The sequence below is a fragment of the Plecotus auritus genome, assembly GCF_963455305.1.
Source record: "Plecotus auritus genome assembly, chromosome: 2".
Lineage (NCBI taxonomy): Eukaryota > Metazoa > Chordata > Mammalia > Chiroptera > Vespertilionidae > Plecotus > Plecotus auritus.
In genome coordinates this window covers 13,378,173-13,399,633 of record NC_137771.1, presented here as the reverse complement: position 1 = coordinate 13,399,633, position 21,461 = coordinate 13,378,173, and the positions used below count along the sequence as shown (strand labels likewise).

Genomic DNA, 21,461 nt, shown 5'->3' with positions numbered 1-21,461 from the left:
GGCTGAGTGCTCTCCGGTAGCAGATGAAAGTGCTAGTGCGTGACACTTGTGAGTGTGAAAGTGTCCTGTGAGCGAAAGTTGGCGCGAGTGCGTGCACGTGCTCAGGTGCCCGTCCTCGAGAGTTGTCCGCGGGGGGAGTCACGCTGGTGGAGTGTGGAAAGGTGTAAAGGGGTTTTACGGGTCTGGCAGTCCTTGGGGGCGTGCAGGAGCGGCGTGCGCGTGGAGGGAGACCCCGGCCCCCGTCCCATTCTATACTCCAGGCCGGGTTTGGCGGGGAGCCCGGCTGGGCCGCGGCCCGCGGAGGGGGCTGGGGGCCAGACAAAGGCCCAGTTGGCTGTGCCGCTGGCTCCTAGGAGCGGCGCCCGCGGTCCGGGGGCGGGGCCTGGCGCCCCCGGAGGGGCGGTCCGAGGGCGGGGCGAGACTCCGGGGGCGGGGCGGGAGGCCTCGGGGGCGGGGCAGGGCGGGGCGGGCGGTGGGGGTGGCGGGGGCGGGAGCGGGCCGCGCTGTCCCGAGGACTCCGCAGGCCGGCGAGCGGGCAGCTGCGGGCGGACGCCGAGCGTGCGAGTGAGCGGAGCGGGCCGGCCATGGGGCGGCGGGCGGCGGGCGCGCTGCTGCTGGCGCTGCTGCTGCACGGGCGGCTGCTCGGGGTGAGTGTGCGGGCGGAGGGACGGGGGCGGGGGGGGCGCGCCGGGGCCCTGCTCGCTGTGCCCGCCAACTTGGCGGGGGCGCCGAAGCTGCGCTGTTGGAACTCTGGTTCCGGACGCGGCGCCGGTTAGGGACCCCCGGGTCGGCACAGGCGGGTCGGCACTGACCGGCGCCCCCCTCCCGCGTGGGGCTGTCCTGAGGGCCGCCCAGGGAACCCTGTGGGGCCGGGGGCGGGGCCTCCCGCGTGGGAGCCCGTGGGTCGCCCAGCCACGTTGTCGAGTCTCGGAGTCGCGCTAGGCTTGGCTCGGCCTTCCATTCCTGGGGTCTGGGCTGAGAAACTTTTGAGCAGGGTGGGAACTTGGCTGAGCAAGGGAGGGCACGCGTTTCTGTGCCAACTTTGAAAAGGGGCACTCCGTGGCGGTGAAGACCCTCGCAGCCCTCACGGGAACCTCACACGCGCCTGTGCCCTTGGGGAGCTAGTAACCGGGCAGGCACAAGGAAAGAGCCGTTCAGGACTCAACTGAGACTTGGGTGACACCGCCGGACCCAGAGCCCTACCGCTCAGGACTCCTGAATCAATCCCTGCTCTTCACTGAGTAGCTGTGTGACCTGGAACAAGGAAGCTGAGACCAGCCTAAAGGGACTTAAAATGTGTGGCCTCCAAGCGCATGTGTAGGACTGGGTGGAATGCTCAGGAAAGTGCCTGGTGCTGGGCCTGCTATGTGGTGGACATTCCGTGGATCTGCTTCCTCAGCTTTCCTCCCCCCACCCGCGCCTCAAGGTGCGAGAGGGGGAGGGGGCTGCCCCTACAGCCCAGTCCCCTACTCTGAGCTTGGATGGGCCCCTGCAGAGGAAAAGCGAATACTTGGCCAGGAGAGGCTGTGAGGACCTGAATGAACTCCAGGAGGGTGGGGTGGGGTCAATGGGCAGGGAGCTGGTGGCAGATGTAGGTGGGGGCACATCTGGGGAGCTGGGCCTGCCCTGGGGAACCACAGAACCACCTCCACCCTTTTTGAGGTGGTCCATGCGGTCTCTGCCCCTGCCTCCATGTTCTCAGAGCCAGGAGAGGGATTTTTCTAAGCTGGCCAGTGTTTACCCAGTGACTGACTCCCTTGCCTTGCCTTGCCTTGCCAGCTCCCGCTCACCTCTGGACTCCTGAGTCACTTGTTAATTCCCACCCAGATCTGACCCCTCACCTCTCATGACCCACCCACTCAGCACCTCTCCTACCCCCCCCCACCCCCCACCCCCTGCATCTGGGCAGCTTCCTTAATCCTTTTTCTCAGCCTCTCACTCCATGTTCAGCAGGGCCCATCCAGTTGCCTCCCAGTCTTGACCTGAACTTGCAGCTCCCAACACTGGTTTTCACTTTTCCAAAAAGGAGGCACCCACCTAGCACATGGGCTGTCTGCCTTTTTTTTTTTTTTTTTAATCCTCACCCAAGGATATTTTTCCATTGAGAACGTGGAAGAGAGAGGGAAAGACAGAGAGAAACATTGATGTATTTACATCGATTGGTTGGGCCTCCTGCACGCGCCCCAACCAGGGCCAGGGCCCGGGAGAAGTCTGCAACCTAGGGACGTGCCCTTGACTGGAATCGAACCCGGCACCCTTTGGTCCACAGGCCAGCGCTCTGTCCACTGAGCCAAACTGGCTAGGGCCTGTCTGCCTTTTTTGACTCTCCCCCAGCTTTGCCTCCCAATGAGGGGCTCCTGGATGACTGGGTTCTACTATGGCAGGAGTGGGGAGGGGGCGGAGTTGTTTGCTGTGTTCTGGAGGAATTTCCACAGAAATTCCCGGATTGTAGCCAGTCAGCTCATTCACTTGTTCATTCCACACATCTTCATTGAGCAGCAGCCCATGACAATCAACAGGTGTTCAGGGTTCATTCATTCTCATTGGGCAGATACTGGCTAAGCACCTATTGTGTACCAGTGCACCTGGCACGGCCCTAGGGGCTGGCATTTATGGGTGAGCAAGATCAGGCCCTGTCTGTGCTTTCCCAAAACTGAGATCAGAAAATAGGCAGCTCTGGTCCTGTGAGATTAGAGAGTCTCCTCAGCAACCACATCAAGGTCTTCACTGTCCCACCCCAGGCTAATGGTTGAGGCCAGGAAAGAGCTTGGCCTTGGAGGCTCCCAGACTCAAGTTTGAATCCCAGCTTTGCCATTTTCCAGCTCTGTGATCTGCGGCAAGTTTTTCTCTCTGAGCCTTCGTTTTCAAATCTGTAAAATAAGAGTAAGGAGTTGTTGTAAGTTTTAAATGGATCAGGTTCCTAGCCAGGGCCCCAGCAAGCATTGGGCTCCTCCTTGCCCACCTTGGGCTCCTCCTTGCCCACTTGCCCTTTGTCTCTTCTACCCTTCAGTTCACATCCATAAGCCAGCAGTGAGTGGGTGAGAGGAGGATATGAGGGGAGGATAAGGTGATCCTTAGGGAGCTCAGAATCTCAGGAGGGGCAGGAGACAGGAGATAGTGGTCTGTGATTAAATGTGGGGCTAATTTCAGTGGCGGTGCGGAGGCTTGCTGGGGCAGGGGGCCAGGTCTGGGTGACTCAGGCCCTGCTGACCCCTTTTCCTCCTGCTGGAGCCTTAGCCCTTCCTTTCTTGGGGCCCGCCCTGCCAGGACATAGGAGTCTTGAGGAGGCCACAGTGATTACAGTGTTTTCCAGAGCTGAGGAGGGAAGTCACTGAGATACCTGTTTCCTGCCTCAACTGGGTTTCCTCACTGGGGAGGTTGTGGGCTGGCCGGAAATGAAGGAGCCTTCTCTTCCCTCAGGGGCATCATTACTTTAGTCCTCCTCTTGACATAACTGGCTGCCCTGCCCAACCCCTTCTGCCCCTTTTGCTCTAGACCTGCTGCTGGGAGGGGGTTGTGCCCTGGCGATTTCCATAGGGAGGGCTGCAGGTCAGTCCATAGAGGGAGGTGGAGGCTGAATGGAACAGAGATGGATCCCTTCCCCCCATGCCCTAGGCCAAGCTCCCTGTGAATGGGAGTCTTGGCCCCCACCAGACTTGGCCCAGGCCTGTTCTCAGGCTAAGTGCAGGCAAGTTGGGATCTGTGGGTCTGAGGCCTGGCCTGGGAGATGGGTGGAAGGAAGGTGGCAGAAGGTGACTGGGTTCAGGGCTTGGAGTGGTGAGGTCTTGGGGTGCAAGACCTGATGATGACAAAGTAATGTGGATAGTTCACATTTATCAAGTGCCCATTGTCTGCTAGGCACCAAGTTTCTCAACAGGTCCTCATATGTTCCCCTGCTCACAACCTCTCTGAATTCTCCATGTTGCTTACAGTCAGACCCAAGCCCTGGAGGCCCTATGAGATCTGGCCTCTCCCACTACCTCTCAAATCTCTCCTCCTGCCAACTTTCCCCTCATTTGCTCAGTCCAGCTACACTGGTCTTTATTTCTTTTTTTTTTTATCCTCACCTGAGGATATTTTTCCATTGATTTTTAGAGAGAGTAGAAGAGAGAGGGAAAGACAGAGAGAAATATCCATGTGAGAGAAACACATCGATTGGTTGCCTCCTGCACGCACCCTTACCAGGGCCCGGACCGGGGAGGAGCTTGCATCCGAGGTAATGTGCCCTTGACCGGAATTGAACCCAGGACCATTCGGTCTGCAGGCCGACGCTCTTGGTCTTTGTTTCTTGAACACACTCCCACCTTAGAGCCTTTGCATCTGCTGTTCCTCCTGCCTAGAATGTGTGCCCCCGCAAATATATGTGTGACCCTCTGCCTCACATCCTTCAGTTCCTCAACTACTCTGCTACTCGGCCTGTCATTTGCTGTCCCCTTGTACTGCTTTATTTATTTATTTATTTATTTATTTTTGTCACCATCGGACATGTATTTGTGTACTTGTTTCCCCTACTCCCATTTAAGCTTCATGAGAGCAGGACCTTCTGTATCTTTGTTCCCTGCTGCTTTATATTTAGCACCTGCAGGGAGTAAGTGCTCAGTAAATACAGCCGTTGAATGCATTAAGCTATAGCTACTGGGACAGTCCGCTTTCTCTAAGCAGAGGAAATTGAGGCACAGAGAGGTTATTTGCTCGGTGACTCCCACACATATGCAGTGGCCCCACGAGTCAGACTTTGAAGCCAGACAAAGCTCTCCTCACCGCTCTACTGCTTTCCCACTTGCTTGTGGTAGGCAGGCAGTAGATGCTGATGAAACTTTTGTCACTCAAGTTGATAAAAGTAAGAACTCGGGTCCTACGTAGTGCAGGGGCTACCTCAGGCAAGAAGAGCTGGTCTGGCTTTGGGGTAAGAGGCGCTGGGGATGAGTGTGCTGCAGGGTCCACAGGGCCTGCCTGCGCTGGAACTTAGAAATACTAAGCTCTCGGGCAGTCGTTGGTGGGATTATCTGTTCGTTTGTAGGTTTGTTAGCTGTTTAATTTCCTCATTAACTATTCTCTGAGACCCTATAGATCAGGCGTCCTCAAACTGCGGGCCACATGCGGCCCGCCGAGGACATTTATCCGGCCCGCCAGGTGCTGCTGCCTGTCCTGCTTAGCAGCCGACTCATCCCGGGCCCGCAGTGCGCATAGGAATTTGTTTGTAGTTTTTTTTTTAAACTATAGTCCGGCCCTCCAACGGTCTGAGGGACAGTGAACTGGATCCCTGTTTAAAAAGTTTGAGGACCCCTGCTATAGATAGTTGAATTAATCCAGGGGTTTTAAGACCAGAGCAGGCCAGGCCCAGTCCTACTCTGTGGGAAGCGAGGGGGTGGGAAATGGCTAGCTGCCCTGCAGGGAGCCCTCACTGGGCTCCCCTGGGGGCTCAAGGTTTAGTGTGAGTTTGCAGAGGATTCGGGGCTTTCTGGCCTTGGGCGAGATTCTCAGAAGGGAGGGTAGGAGGGGCTGCCCAAAATGTGGAAAGATCTGCAGTGATGATTCAGAGGCCACTTGGAGGCCAGACATGTGGGTTCTGGACCCTCAGACCATTTGGAGCATGTGGGAAGGACTCCCAGCCCTGGCCTGTTGCTCCCCTCCCCAGCCCATCTCAGCTAAGAGATGTCAGGCTGGTGGAGGAGGGGGTGAACGTGAACCATCCTCCAGCAGCTTCCCAAAGACCTTGTGAGCCCACTGCACCCTCCTTCCAGGGCCCACCTAGCCTTCCCCACATCTCAGTCCTGCCAGGAAAGGGGAGGTTGGGCTGAGGGTCTTGCTGGAATGTTGCCTCAACCTGGGCCTTGGCCTCTTGGGCCCTGCTGCCCTCTCCTGCTCCCAGGGCCTGGCTGGGGCTTGCTGGCTACCCCAGTGCTAGAGCTGGCTGACTGTAACCCAGAAGAATGTGTGGAACTTGCTTCGTGGGGAGCCGCCAGCCTCACTGCCCAGCCTGGTGGCGTCGGCCATGTCAATAGCGGCCTTGAGAGGGGAGTGGCTCGTGGCTGCTGGGGGTGGCTGGGCCAGGGGCACCATCATGAAAGCCCTGGGAACAAGGCGGCTCTTTGAGTCCAGGGAATGTGGGGACTTCGAAGTCTCAGCCGCCCCCAGAACGCACCCTCCCTCCTTTCCCTGATGGCTGCCCATGCCATGGTTGTAGGGACCTCAGAGCATCCCTAGGGGCATGTGTGGTATCCCTGAGATGTCCTTAGGACCAGCTCCTAGCTACCTACCAGACCCTTTTCCCTGAGGCATGAGGAGGGTTCCCTGTTGTTCTGGATTTTAGGGGGGCATCTGGAGCACAAAGCTTATAGTGTGCATTGAGTGAATGAATGGACTCATGATGTGACTAAATATTCTGCAAATGGAATCCCCTACAGATGTGTGTTAGACTTAAAATTCATTAAACAAATATTTATTGAGCATCCTCTATCTATCAACCTTGTTCTAGGTGCTGAAATTACAGCAGAGAACAAAAAAGTCAAATTCCCTCCCCTCGTATAACTTACATTATAGCTAGTGCAGGAAGACAGACAATAAATGTAAGTGCCAGAAAAAATAAAGCAGGGGAGAGGATAGAGAGTGATAAAGCGGTCAGGAAATCCTCTGATAAGATGGCATTTAAACAGACACGTCTGAAGGACGTGAGGGTGTGAGCCCTGCAGATATCTAGGGAAAGGGCACTCCAGGAAGAAGGCACAGCCAATGCAAAGGCCCAGAGGCGTGCTTAGCATGTTTGTGGGAAGCAAGGAGGCTCATATGGCTGGGACAGCATGAGTGAAGGGGAGCATGGTTGATGTGGCCAGAGGATTGGCAAGGGGAGATCGGCAGAGCCTTGGCCATGGGAAGGACTTTGGATTTGCTTCTGAGTGAGATGAGAGATCACTTGATTTGCTGTGTGGAGAAGACATGGAGGGTCAAAGGCAAAAGCAAGGAGGCTGTGACTCAGGCCAGAGGCAATGGAAGCTGTACCAGGGTGATAGAGGTGGGAAGAAGTAGTTGAATCCTGAAGATATTGTGAAGGTAGGGCTGACAGGGTTTGCCAGGGATTGGGTGTGGGTGGGACAGAAAGAGAGGAGTCAGGGGTGTCTCCACAGCCTTCCAGCTTGAGCATCCAGAAGGATGGAGCTGTCACTAACAGATGGGGAAACTCCAGGAGGTACAGACTGGGGAGGAAGGTGCAGAATGGCAGGTGATGGAGGGATGGCATGGGGGTGGGGCAGTGTTGGACTGACACCTGGAACACGTGGGACAAGTCTGAGTGCCTACCTTGCTGCCTTTCACTTACCTGTGCCCTTTCCCTGGGCACTGTGGGTGAGGGAAAGGTGTAGGCTCAAAGGGCTCTGACTTCACGTCTTGGCTCAGCCCCAAATGGCTGTGTGACTGTGGGCAAGTTGCTTCCTCTCTCTGAGCCTCAGGTCGGAAATGAGGATCATGATGCTTATTTCCCAAGTGAATATGAGACCAGGTGGATGCACCTGGCTCAGTGTCTGGAATGTGGTAGGTGTTTGACGATTGGTGGCTCTTCTATTAGTCTTGTTCCTGCACAGGACAAGGCCAGAGTAGTATATGACTCAGAGTTCACAGTGCCCAGCATGACACAGTTTCTTCTGATCAAGACTGCTGCCATCTGCCATCTGTTGACCCAGGCCCTGCTCTGGGCTTGTTGAATGAATGACCGAGGAAGGGGATCATTCCTGCTCTTTCTGTTTCTCTTCCAAAGTCTGAGAGCCCTGGATGTGACTACATCTGATCTGTCACTGCCCCTCCTTCCCCCACTGAGGCCGCAGCTGCAGGACAGAGTCCACCCTTCCAGTCTGATTGCTCCTTCCTGGAGGGGGAGAGGGAGGGGCATACCCCAGGGTGGGGCCTGGGAAAGTCTGGGGCCTATGGACCCATTGTCCCCTTCCCAGATGTGTGCAGTTGGTGGGCTCTGAGCAATAAGAGGTGTGGCCTGGAGGCTCCCATGGGTGCAGAAAGGATGTTCATGCATCTTAAGGGGAGCAGCTGAGGGAGGCTTCCTGGGACTCCATCCCAGTCCCATTCTCCCTCAGGCCCCGAACTGGAGGAGGCAGGACCTTGCCCGGGGAGCCCTGGGAAAACCTGTAGCGGTTTCTCATTTTCGAGGGTTGATGAGGCCTCACAGCTCTAAATCCGGTCCCCAGGGGCTCTCAGAGAAACAGCAAGACTAAAGTTCACGGCGACCTCCCCCCCACGCTTGCCTTGGACTTGGGCTGTTGCATGGATCACATCCAGGTGTTTCATTTTTTAACACTTGGCATCTTTCCCCACCTTTTCCCCAGTCCCAGTTTGTGAGGATAGGGAAGCAGCCTGGGGTTGGGCAAGGGGAGGACTTCAGAGGCGGCCTCGGGTGACCCCACAGATGCTTCTCCTGGGGTGGGGCTGGGAGTTCCCAGCTGCCTCTGGCCCCTTCCCAGCCCACCTCCAGGACTGTGCTCCCACTTCTTCCCTTCCCGCCTCCCCATGCTCACCCCAAGGAGACAGCTCTGGCCCCCATCTCCTGTTCCTGGCCTCCCTCCTTACCCCAGCTGACTCATCCCTCTCTTTGTTTGGCGTTTCCAGTTTTCAAATAGTTAGGAACTGGGATCATGCCTCTTCTTGGATCCCTCACTGGGCTGGATAGATTGAAATTCTGGCCTCAAAATCCTAGCCCCAGTGGCTTCTATCACTTAACAGCTCTTCTCTCTCTCTTGCCATTTGCCTTCCTGTGCGCATAGGAAAAATAGAGACGAGGGTCTCCTCCCTAGTGACCTGTCACCCTGTCATCAGCCAGTGCTCAGAGAATATTCACGCTCCGCCTTCTCTTGATTAAGACTGCCATTCTCTCTTAAGCCAAGCCTTTCGAGGGGCTCTCTCTGGGCATTACGGAATATGATCCTCCCAGCAATCTTTTGAGGTTGGCACAGTAGCCTCCATTTTGTAGAGGGTGAAACGGGGGCTCAGAGGGGGGCAATGGCTGGTCCAAGTCGTCCATCTAGTACATGGCACAGCTGGGAATGGAGCTCAGGTTGTTTGACCCCAAAGTTGTCATTCCAACCTGAGTGGGTTTAGCCTCTTGGGTGCAGAGAGAGGACAGTCTGGATCAACTGGCATCGTTAGGGTGGTCTGCCTGGAGGAGGTGGATTGGGCCGGACTTGGCAGAGGCTACAGTAAGCTGCATCTCGGCCGTGTGGACATATCCAGCTCCTACTTCTCAGGCTTGGGTGCCTTTTGCCTCTGGGTTTCTATCTCAACTTAGCGATAACATTCCCCAGGGAGATGGATTTGCCTTTCCCTGGGATTAAGACCCTTGGGAACCTGGATCCTTCTCACCCAGGTCCCAGGCTCCCTGTAGGTTTTGCTGTTGGGAGTCAGTGAATTTTTGCTAAGTAGGGCCTGTCCTGAACCAGCCCTTTGCCCACCTCTATATTGGGGGCTAGGCTGAAATAGAAGCCACAGGAGCACATGACCCAGCTGGAAGCCAGAATCTACTTGCAAGCCCCAAACTGTGTCATTAGAACATCCCTGTGTAATGGAGGAGCCAAGAATTCATCCGTCCGTTTATTCACTCATTCATTGCCTAAGGACCTACTGTGTGCTAGACTTCATGCTAAGTGTTTTATCTGCATTATCAACTTTCCTGTGTAGTTGGGATTATACTTTCATTTCCTAGATGAGAAACAGCTCAGAGAAGGGCAGTATCTTGCCCAAGATCTCATAGCCAAGTGCAGAGGAAGGTAGGAGCTGAATCCAGTTCTGTGTCCTCTTGGAAGAAGCTAGAGGCATGGTACTTGCTCTCCCAAAGCTCTGGGTCTTGCAGAGGCAGGACTCAGGAATCAAAAGTACCCACCACAACTCCAAGCCCGGACAGTAGCAGATGGTCAGGGAAGGCAAAAATCAGTTTGGCATGAGTTATCTGGAGGGACTTTCTGGAGGACTTGGGGCTTAAAGAACAAGGAGAATTAGGCTGGTGGAGGAGGAAGACATCCAGGGCAGGGGTCAGGGAGTCATCCCCATTGTGCCTAGATTTGCATTGTTGTTGAGTGTGGACAGGAAAGTCGTGGCCTGCTGCTGGAGTCGTTAACACCGGGGAAAGAATAAGAGGAAGTCACCACATAGTTGAGGTAATATACATCCCAGTCCCCTGTCTTATACCCAGCTAGACCAGGAGGCGAGAAGTCAAGGCCTGGGCCTCGATTTTCCTACCCACAAAATGGGCTGCTTTCTTGCTTTTTGGCCGCCTGCCAACTCAGTGGATCAGGACCTTGAGTTCTTGGAGAAAGCTTCCCCTTAAGAGTTGATAGTATTCTATTCTTTGGGGCCCAGGGTGGCAGCCACCTTGAGAAGCTACCACCTTACCAATTCATTGATGCTACCAGCCCACAAGGGCCAGGGCCTGGGCTAGGGAAACAGATGAGGGAGATGGCTCTCTGCTTCCTTAGCTCTTCCTCGCCTGTCCACCCATGTGGACTTGGGATTACCCATACAGTGGTCTGCCATGTTGATTCACCTCTGCCCCCTGAGCAAGTGCCACTAAGCTAACATCCAGTGGACCTGCCAATGTGTGTTTAGTGAGTGAGCATAGACTAGGAGGCATAAGATTCCTGTATTCTTCCTGGCCCTCCCTGTATGATCCAGGACAAGTCATTTAGCTTCTCTGAGCTGAATTTTTCCCATATGAAAAATGGGACCATTCATTCTTTCATTCATTCAGCAAACATTTATGGGGTGCCAGGTCCTGTATTAGGTATAAACACCAAGCATGGGCTGAAGGAGCTTTTAGTCTGATAGGAGTGTCAATAAAAGGTTGAGGGGCAGTCTTATCCAGTTTGGCTTAGTGGATAGAGCATCAGTCTGAGGACTGAAGGGTCCCATGTTTGATTCCGCTAAGGGCACATGCCCAGGTAGGGGGCGTGCAAGAGGCAGCCCATCAAGGATTGATTCTCTCTCATCATTGATGTTTCTATCTCTCCCTCTCCCTTCCCCTCTGAAATCAATAAAAATATATTAAAAAAAAAAAAAAAGATTGAGGGGCAAGGAGGCTACATTCAAGAAAGAGACTTCAGGGCCCACATGGCCTCTTGGGGATATCTGGGGTCTTTGTGACTGTCTCAGCCCCCATTTGTTATTGTAGTTACTGAACAGTCTGTTTCCCTTGAAAGTAGCTTGTAGGAAGAGGGGACCTGTGGAGACAGCTCCCCTGGGCTAAGGCAGAGGATAAGACCCACAAGGGTGGAGAGGAGAACAGGCTGATTTTGCTGTGAGTCTCAGATGAGGTCATGGATGTGGAAAATAGTGGGACTATTTATACTGAGCCTGGTTATTTTAATTTAGGAGAAATGGAAGCTGCAGAGCTCAGGTTTGGCATTGAGTGAGTTAAATGAGCGGAATAGCCCCGAAGCTCCTTCTTTCCACTTTCCTTCCTCTTTTCTGTCTTCCCTCTCTTGGGGCGGGAGTGGGAGGGGTGGTGGTGGGGTCTTGGGAGGGAGGCAGAGAGAGATCAGCTCAAGCCTGGATTTGACTTGAGAAAATGGGAGGAAAGGGTTAAGATGGGCTGCTTTTTCACCTGGGGTGGGGAGGGGGGAGGGAAAGGAGACAGGGACTGCTGGGGCTGGGGTAGGAATGTGTGATAAGATCAAAGCTTTCAGCCTGCCTGGGCCTCACCTTAGTTTCACCTGAGCAATTGAAGGGAATTCTCTAGCTGGAGGAGGATGAAGAATGGTGACCTTCTGGGGGAGGGAGTTTGCAGGAGCCACCTCCTCCCTTTAACACTCGAAGAGGCCCCACTTCATGCAAGCCTTAGGTATCCCTTCTCAGCTACCCCCAATCTCCCAGAAGTCCTAGCTCTTGCCCTGGCAGGTACTGGAAGTCCCAAGGACCACCGTTACTTGTCATATCCAGACTAGGGAGGGGAGACCTCTCCCTACCACTCCCACCCCCACCAGCTCTCTCACCCCTGGGTACTCAGAGGCTCCCTTATGGGGCCTGCTGGGCCACCTGCCCTAGTGATACCAGGTTAGGCTTTCCAAGCCACTCCCTCCTACACCAGGGGCTTTGGCAGCCCAGTTGTGTGGCTAGGAAGGTGGCCCCAGAAGGCTGCAGCTGGGAAGGGTCCTGGAGCTGGTCCTAGGGGTGCTAAAGCCCAGGTTCCTGCTTTGCTCTCACTCCTGGCTCTGCCCCAGTTAATGATTATTCTGGGCTGCAAGAGAGCAGGGGAGAGGGAGGCCCCCCCTCCCAGCTCTTTAACCACTGGTTGCACCTGAGGTATGTCAGCAGCCTGGGTGTTCCCTGCTTTAATGTGGCAGCCTTGCTCTGGGGCACATGGGTGGGGGAGCAGGGCGTAGGGGCTTCGGGCCACAAATTGATAAGCAGCCTGTGCCCCTGGGGTCCTGGGGACAGACTTAGGGTCTACAGGATCTGAGTAAAATGTGAGCTAGGGTGTAATAGGCCCCTGAGGTTTGGCCCCAGCCGTGTGAGCAGACCCTACAGTAATATACCAGGTGAGCAAACCTCTTCTAGCTCATAAAAACCCGTGGGCTCCTCCTCTCCTGGGCTCAGGCTCTGCTGAAAAGTCTAAGCTGGAAGATGGTGTGATGTTGAGGGCTTTGGGGCAGCTGGGCTTGGCTTCCAACACTAACGCTGCCACTTCCGGGCTGTGTGACGCTGGGCAAGTCACTTTACCTTTCTGAGCACCATTTCCTCATTTGAAATAGGAGGATACTAATTCTTACTTTGCTGGTGTCAGCAAGACAAGGTATGGGAAGTGTTTAGCTCATAATATCTGGGGAATGGTAGCAATTATTACTATTGTAGATTTTATTATTATGAGAAAGTAAAAGTTGAATCCTAGGCTTGGCCCATGATAGGAGCTGGAGGATTTGGGGGAGGCAGGGGGATGGGGAGATCCCAGGAACATGTATGTATGGAGATGGCTGGAAGGATGGAGATCATGAGGCTTTGGTGAGGTCACTCTGTCTCACCCAGGCCTACCTCATCCTTCCATCCCTGGCTCTTCCCTGGGCTGGGTCCTGAGGCTGGTGCAGGCCAAGAGTGGGGGAGGAGGGAGAATTATTTATTTTGATACCATTAGGGCATTTTCCCCCAGTGCAGCTGCTATTTTGGGAGCCCTGGAGAGCAGGGGTATGGTTAAATTAGGTAATGTTGCTCCAGAAGGAATGTGTGAAGCAGTTGGGCCCAGGCTGCAGGGAGAGGACAGTCGGTTCACTCCATATAAAATTAAACTGCAACTTGGAAGAGGAGCTTGGGTCGCTTTATAAGGCAATGGAGGGCGAGGCCACCGGAAGCTGCCACTGGGGGAGTGAAGGTGATGTCCCAAGGCCTCTTTGTGGGGAGCCGAGGCCCCCCGTGCTGGAGGCCTTGGCTGGCCCAGCAGGGGCCTGTGATGAGGCTGAGGGGCAGAGCTAGTGTGTCCTCAGCTCCAGGCCTGTGGCTGCCACTGCTGTGGGTGGGGCCTGGGTGGTATGATACATGGGAAGGATGGCTCTGTAGACTTGGCCTCGAATTCCAGTCTTCTGTGCTTGGGCAAGTTACTCATTGTTATCAGTGGTGAAATAAAGGTTCCAGTCCCCTAGGGATGCTTTTAAAGGATTACATCTCTAGAAGAAAGGGGGACGCTAACTTTTATTGAGGGCCACTGTATGCAAGGTGCGGTTCTAACTCAATGGGCTGGTCCATGCACCTGGGTGCTTGTCAGAAATGCAGAATTTCAGGCCCCCTAGATCTACAGAGTCAGAATCTATGTGAATAAGATCCCAAGATCCCCAGGAGATCCCTGTACATGTTAAAGCTGTGGAAGCACCTCTTTACATACATTGTCTCATTTTACCTTGCAAACTACCCACCCCTGTGATGTAGGAATTATTATCATTTGACAGTTGTGAAAGCTGATGCATGGAGAGGGGGCACTGTAGAAACTCCATCAGCGTTCATTCTCTCCCGAATTCTGCCCCGTCTTCCCTTCTTTTGGTCTGGGCCAGGGTTGGGGAGATGAATGTGGTGTCAAAACCCCTGGCAGGACTGGAAAAGGTCAAGAATGTCCCCTGCCTTTGAGACTTAATCAAACTCTTCCCTCCATTGACCCATGGGACCAATACAGTTGGACAGGGGTCATCTCCCCAAAGTCCTTCCACACTTCCGGTCCTTGAAGAAAGAAGACGGCAGGAAAAGAGTTCTCTACTGTGCTGTGGCCTGTGATACTGACCGTAGCAACTGCCCTGCAGGTCAGAGGAGGGGTTGGGGAGTCAGAACCTGGGCTTAGTTAGGGTCACCCTGCCTGTCACTGGAATATTTGAGACTGAGTCAATCTAGCAGAAAATATTTTGTGAGACACCTATAGCCTGTCCAGCCCTGGAAAAGTATCCCACATTTTTCTTAATTCCATAGACTCTTCATTATACAGAACAACCGAAAAAGTTACTATACTTTATTTAGCACTTATCATATGCCATAGTGTAATAAGCACTTGATTTACATTATCTCATTTATCTATTGAATTTCACTTTCAGTTTCTTTTTCTATAAAATGGGGATAGTTATTAATAACGTCTCTCTCGTGGGGTTGTTATGAAGATAACTTTTGTCAAGTACCTGGCACATCATGTTTGTTAAATAAATATAATAAGTACAAATAATCTCCCAACCAGGTGGGTACTATCCCTGCCCCCATTTTACAAATGGACAAATTGAGGTTCAGAGCAGGGAAGGGACTCACCTGTCAGGGTCCCAGGAAATTGGGGAGAGCCATAAGATATTGACTCCCCAAACTTCTAAGCCACTATTATAATTCAGTTCAACTTAGTAAATACTTGTTTATTATCCACTTGCTGCTACTCAGTATTGGGAAGTATCTAAAGGTTTAAATATGTATAAAGAAAAACATCCAACCTGGTGTTTGTCCCCAAGGAGCTTTGGTTCCAGCAGGAGAGTAGAGACATTTACTCAAGTGACTATAATAAAGACGAAATCTCAAGCTCTCTGAAAGGTAGAAATTAAGTCCTATGGCTGTGCGGGAGAGAAAGGTATCTTTGTGGGGCATCCAGGAAGACTTCAGAGTGGAGGTAGCAATTAAGCCAGGCCTTGAAGGGTGGATGAGCAGTTTAGATGGGGAGGCATAGCAATAGCATTCTAGGAGAAGGGAACAGTATACACAAAAGCTTAGAAGCAGGAAAATGTGTCTTGTGAGAGTGCCATCCAGTTCTCAGGAGCATCTGGAGGCGGCATGAGGTCTGGGGTGAGGAGGCGGCGAGGCCAAGCCCAGCTTTCTTGTCATCGATGGTTCCCAGTCTTCAGAGACTTGGCTCTTCAACCAGCTGGGATTAGTCTATCATCGTTCTGCCCGTTCTTCAATCAAAGACTTTTATAAATGGCCTGTCTGAGTTTCTGGTCAGGGTGTGATAACCGGTGTAGCTGACAAAATTCAGGCCAAAAGCAAGAGACGCGGTGTCTTGATTAACTGGGCAGCCTCATCGCCCACACATGGACCATTTCCGTTAGTCTTTTCCAGTGTTGACAATAACCCTGGGTGGGGAGCACAGTGCGGCAGCCAGGCCTGGGTTCTGATTTTGCCTCTGTGGCTTACGAGCTGTGTGCCTTGTGCAAGCCTCGGCTTCCTTCTTCCTTCTTTGTAAAGTGGTGAGGGCGCTACCTCCCGTCTTGGTTTAAGGATGGTGTCATCTACACTGTCCAGTATGGTCGCGGCTAGCCACATGTGATGATTTAAATGGAAGATTTAATGAAATAAAACATTTAAAAATATTATTTCGGGGCCACATTTAAAGTGCTCGATAGCCCCGGGTGGCCTGTGGCTGCCTTATTGGACAATGTAGACCTAGAACGTTTCCATCACTGCAGAAAGTTCTATTGGGTGGCGTTGGTGCATATACAGTGCCGTGCGCACTCAGTAAGGAATGGCTGTTGTTATTATTACTGGTTCTGGGTCCCAGTTTGGGACTCCTTCAGGGTATGGGGCCCTGAGAGACCCCTGGGCCTCGATGGAGCTGGACAAGATTGCCCTCTGTGGTCCTGTGCCATTTTCCATCAGCAGCTGCGAGGTCTCATTGTTCCCTCACCCGACCCCATCTGTAATGTTAAAAAGTCTGAGAGTTGGCGTCTGATCGGCGAGGCTCAGCGGTTGAGTATCTACCTATGAACCAGGAGGTCACAGTTTGATTCCCAGTCAGGGTGTATGCCCAGTTTGCCGGCTTGATCCCCAGTAGGTGGCGTGCAGGAGGCAGCCGATCAATGAGTCTCTCTCATCATTGATGTTTCTATCTCGCCCTCTCTGAAATCAATAAAAAATATATATTTTAAAAGTCTGAGACTTGGCTCATCCAGCCCACCTTCTCCCCTTATTTTCCCACCCACTCCCCTCAGCCTGTCTCTGCCTATTTCCCCATTCAGCTGCTGGCATCTGGAATCTCCATGTCCAGCCTCCAAGATTCCCATTGCCCATTCCCAGGTGGTGGGGGTGGGGGAGGAGGCCTTCCCTGGCAGTCCCCAGCTCCCATCCGGCTGCCGGGGCCCCTCTCAGCAGGACGGAGACGATGGTTTGTTGTGACGGGACAGTGGGCAGCCTGCCCACTCTAACGCGCCCTATCTGGGCACCAAGCATGCTGTTTGCACTTGGCCGGGCCTCAGGGTCTGGCCCGGTGCCCATGAGGGCTGGCCTGCTTTGGCACCCCTGGTTACAAAGGCCAATCATGGGTCAGGACACAAGGAACTATTCCTGGTCTGGGTCCTAAGGTAATGGGCATGTCTGACACCTGGAGTGCAGAACAGATTCCCAACTGTGGCTGAGCCTGGGTGCTAGGTGGGGACAAGGCCCACGTAGGTGTAGGCAGGCTGCAAACTCTTGGGGGCCAGGCAGGAGGCCAGTTTAGATTGGCCAGGTCTGTGTGCGGCATTCACACCTGTCTGGGAGGAGCTTTGGGTCTGAGATGCCAGAGAAGCTCGTCTCCCAGCATCATGCTCTCCCTCCCTCCTTCTTTGACCCCCTGCCTCATCAGTTGGGAGGTGGATGAACAGGCATCGCTGGGTCAGTCATGTGCTGAGGCATGAAGGCCCAGCAAGGAAATTAACGTCTGAGATCACACAGCCAGGCTGCAGGAATCAGACCTCTGACTCTGAATACCTAACGTGCTTTTGTCCCTTCTGTCTCTTTGCATGGAAGCTCTGAGGACAATAGCTTCTGGACACTTTGCTGAGAAGGAAGGTTGGAATCCTGGCCTTTTGACACTCCTTCTGTGACCTTAGACAAACCTCTCTGAACTTGAAGAATAGGGATAATTCTACCTTGCTCTCAAGGCAGTTGTGAGGGTTAGATAACTGGTCTTCTGGCTCTTTCCAGGACATTCCAAGGATACTCCTGCCTTGGAGCCTTTACAACTGTTGTGCCCTATCTCTGGAGCATTCTTCCTCTATGCATGCACCAGCTTCCTGTGCGTCACCTTCCCTAACTGGCCTGTGGAACGTAGCAACCCCACCCAGCCACTCCCTGTCCCCTCACCTTGCTATATTTTTCTTTTTAGCATTCTCATCATTTGACAAATAATTATGTTATGGTCCAGCTGGCTCCAAGTAGAATGTTCCACGAGGGCAGAAAACTTGCATAGCTCATAGAACCTGCTCACATAGCAATGATTATTTCCCTTCTTCCTCCCAATACTTCTCAATACCCGACAGCCACTGTTTACCAGGCCCTTCCCTTGTGCCAGGCCCTGTGCTAAGCCACTCCCATCTCAGCTCCTTGAATTTCCCCGGGTCCCCATCATGGCTTTGTCACTTGCACATCAGAGATGAGGGGCGGGAGGGCTGCAGTGACTTGCCCAAGGTCACCCAGCTGGGAAGTGGCAGAGCCCAATTTCCAGTGGGGTTAGTCTGCCCCACAGCTCACACTGTGCTGCCTCCTATGTTGGATTAACGAGATCAGCCCATTCACCCAAATTTGGATCTCAGAATCTGTGTTTGACAGGTCAGATTTAGGGGTGGCTCTCAATCTTTTTGGGGTGCCCTTCCAGCCCTCTCTTCTTCTGTGATAGGTCAGTAACAACCGCTCCTACTGTCCCAGAATGACAGATACCCTTTGGCTGGGGAGCCCACAGGTCAACCTGAGCCCCAGGGGTGGGCCAGGGCTGGGGGTGTCTCTGGGCTGCCTGGGTCAGGTGGACAGGATGTTCCCACAGGCAGCACACATTCCTGCTTGGAGGTGGCAGGCAGCAGATTTACCATTTCCTTTCGGTAACCTGAGTCCCTGGGAGGTGAGTTCTCCTGCCAAGGACACAACCTCTCACTTGCCCGTCCTGCCATTTCCTCGGCTCGGCCTGTCTGCCTGGGGCTTCGGCCTGAACAGAGGGACCAGCTCTAAATACCAGCTCTAAGACGGGGGCCTCGTGCTGATCGACAAAGACCCAGCTTAATGCCACCCTCCCAAAGTCCTCATCTGTGTGGCCCCAGACTCTAGCCTCGGGGAAGAGGGTGACATTGTGGAAGGAGAAGGACCCTGTGTTAGAAGCCAAAAGGGTCCTGGGGCTGCTGCTGCCATCAACTGACTGTGAGACGTCTCCCTTCCTCCTTGGAGCTGCTTATCCTTATAGCAGCACTTGTGGCAGGGCTGTCAGTGTCTCAGATGGGATTTGAACTCAGGCTCTCCAACTCCAGTTGGTCCTCCTTGATGGCCTCACTTCCCTTCTCTGGGTCGGCTTCCCCTTCTGATAAGTTTCCATCTCTGGCAGCCAGGGGCCCAGGACTTCATTGGAGCCTTACCTAACCTGTGGAGGGCATAACAGGAATTGCTCTCCCGAAAGGTCAGGTCACTCTTCCTGCTTGTGAGCTCCTGGCTGGGTGGGGCTGGGAAGGGAGGAAAGGGAAGAAGTGACACTTAAGCCTTGTAAGTGCCAGACACTGGGCTAAGCTCTTAGGTTGTCTTGTTGAATCTTCCCAACAGCCTTGTTTATTTCCGTTTACAGATGAGAACACAGGCTTAGAGAGGTCAAGTGACTTGCCCAAGGCTACACAGCTAGGAAGCTGACAGGCTTGGGTGTTGTGGAGTGACATGTGGCCAACACACATTTCCTAGAATAGCTTTGATTTATTAATGAAATGAAATAAAAGTAATAGTCTTCCCAAAAGATTATGAACATGCCCCAGAATTTGAGTACCTGTGCAATACAAACTACATCTCCCAGGCTGCCTCTGACACCGGAAGTGGCCCAGGAATCCTTTGTTAAATTTTGTTTCTCTAGTGCTTTGGAAAATATGTAATTATGGGTATGCCTGAGTTCAGAGGAGCGAGAGCCGTGTGGGCTGGAGTGGACTGGAAAGGATTGGCACTGAGTTGGGAGTGGAGCTGAGGGGCCTGAGAGGGGCCTGGGGTGGGGCCAGCCAAGGCCAAGTTCACAGGCTCCAAGAAGCCTCCCTAAAAGGCCTGCAACCTCGTCTCTTTGCCAGGAAAATCACAAGGCCTCTCCTCAAACCCCATTCCCACTTAGTCCTGCCCATCTTCCTCCCACCAGGGTCTCTGGGGCAGCCCAGACTCCAGGCAAGGCCTACTTGGCCCATGGACCTTGGCTCCAGCCCCTCCACCCTCAACCCAGACTTCCCAAGGAACTGGGTAAAGGGCTGTGGGGAGGGGCAACAAGGCCTGTGTCCTGGCACCCTGGGATTTGAGCAGTTGGCAGCGTGAAGACTGAGATGAACCAGCCAGCCTGCTCCTACCCTCTCCTGCAGTGGGGCCCTAGGCCCTGAGGCCCCAGCAGCTGTCAGCAGGGAATGGTGACAGAGGAGGGCCAGAGGTGACTTCTCAGCCCTCCTCTTCTCTCTCCCAGTGCTTGGGCCAGGCCCAGAGCTCTTCCCAGCTGTAGTCAGCAGCTGCAGAGCTTTGTTCCAAAGCCAGCACTGGGCACCGCCCTCCTCCCCAGGATATCTTCCCACCACCCTGCATAGGCCAGAGCTGCTGCCCCTGGGGAGGGGTTGGGGCTAATATGGTGGCACGGTCCCATCCCTTAGTTCCTTTGATCCTAGTCAGGACACAGAGAAAGAGGAATTAATGCCCCTGTTTTTCTGGAAAAGAAATCAGATCCAGAGAAGCCAAGTGACTTGCTTGAAATCACACAGCTACTGAGTGGCCGAGTTCAGGCTCCTGGCTCCTAGCTCAGTGTTCACTCCACTGCCTTTCTTCGGGGTGTGTTTGTGCCGGGTGATGGAGACGCTTGGGTTCCTGGGTTTGACTCCCAGCTTGGCCACTTAGTAGTTTGGGGACCCCTGGCAAGCTCTTTAACCACTGAGAGTGGAACTCCCATTTTCTGGCTTGTAAATAAGATAATAATAGTCCCTACCTCTTGGGATTATTGAGCAAATGAAATGAGAATTCATGTAAAGTACTTAGCATAAGCCTGGCATGTTCTAAGTTCCCCAAATGAGATCTGGCAATATTATCAAAGAGTATTAGCCATTGGTGCGCCCAGCACCGTGGGTGGTTCTGTGGGGGTTACAGACACATTCCACAAATATTTATATCAGTCAATAAATGTTTATTTGGGACCTGCTGTGTGCAAGGTACTAGAAAAAACACACAACACTGACAAAACAGGCAAAATTGCCATCCCTGCTTACATTTTGCACCACACGTGTCTGGGGAGACACGACTTCATCTTAACCACAGACGACTCCGAGCGCTTAGCACACACAGGTATTATTATCCACACTTTGCAGATGAACAAACAGGTTGAGAAGATTGGTGGCAGAGCAGGGGCCAGAACCCAGCTCTTCTGAGGTTCTTGGGCAGTGGCCCTGAGGGCTTCCTGGAAGAGGAGGCACTTGTGCTGTATCCCACCGGGCCTCAGGGCCTGGCAGGAGAGGTTGGATGCGGACTGTATGGGACACAGCCATCACAGTCTGGGCAGCAACAATTTCAGGAAGGTCTTGCTGAGGTCAAGGCTTCTTGTTCCCCAGGGACAGAAGCACAGCCAGAGTTTTAAATACCTCGTACAGCCCAGAATAACCCCCATTGTCTTGGCCAGCAACTGGGGGACACAGGAGGATCCTGAGGGAGGCTAATCCTGGAGGTGGGGGCTGGCACTTGCCTATGGGTGGTGTTTCTTCGAAGACTTTTCCATTTGGCTCCTGCAGGAAGGCCCGCCTTGTGGGAAGGGTGGAGCAGCTGCCTGGGTTCTGCGTGAGCAACGTGTGGCTGAGGGGGGAGCTTGGTGGGTGGGAGACTCCCAGGGAGGGCCCTGTTTCCTAGTGAAGGTGCTCCTTTGTGTGTCAGGGATGTGTTCATTGGCCCACTGGGCCCTCTGCTGTGGGCGGGCCTACCCAGGTCCTGCCCGGGGCTTCCTGGCACCCTCTCCTGCTCTGGCTATTTTGGGCACTGGCTGTGTTCAGGCTTGGGGAGGGATGGGTAATCCTGCCCAGACCAGG

General features: G+C 53.6%; 1 protein-coding gene across 2 annotated transcripts in view; it reads left to right on the top strand.

The window, feature by feature from the left end:
• Positions 1-584: 584 nt before the first annotated feature.
• The window catches only part of HSPG2 (heparan sulfate proteoglycan 2), a gene marked incomplete at its 5' end in the record, with an annotated part of 102,186 nt that continues 81,309 nt past the window's right edge, over positions 585-21,461 (top strand). For both annotated transcript variants that reach the window (XM_080655376.1, XM_080655377.1), the window contains one exon: positions 585-647. In XM_080655376.1, coding sequence (XP_080511502.1) covers positions 585-647 — 63 coding nt within the window. The remainder of the gene's footprint in view (positions 648-21,461) is intronic.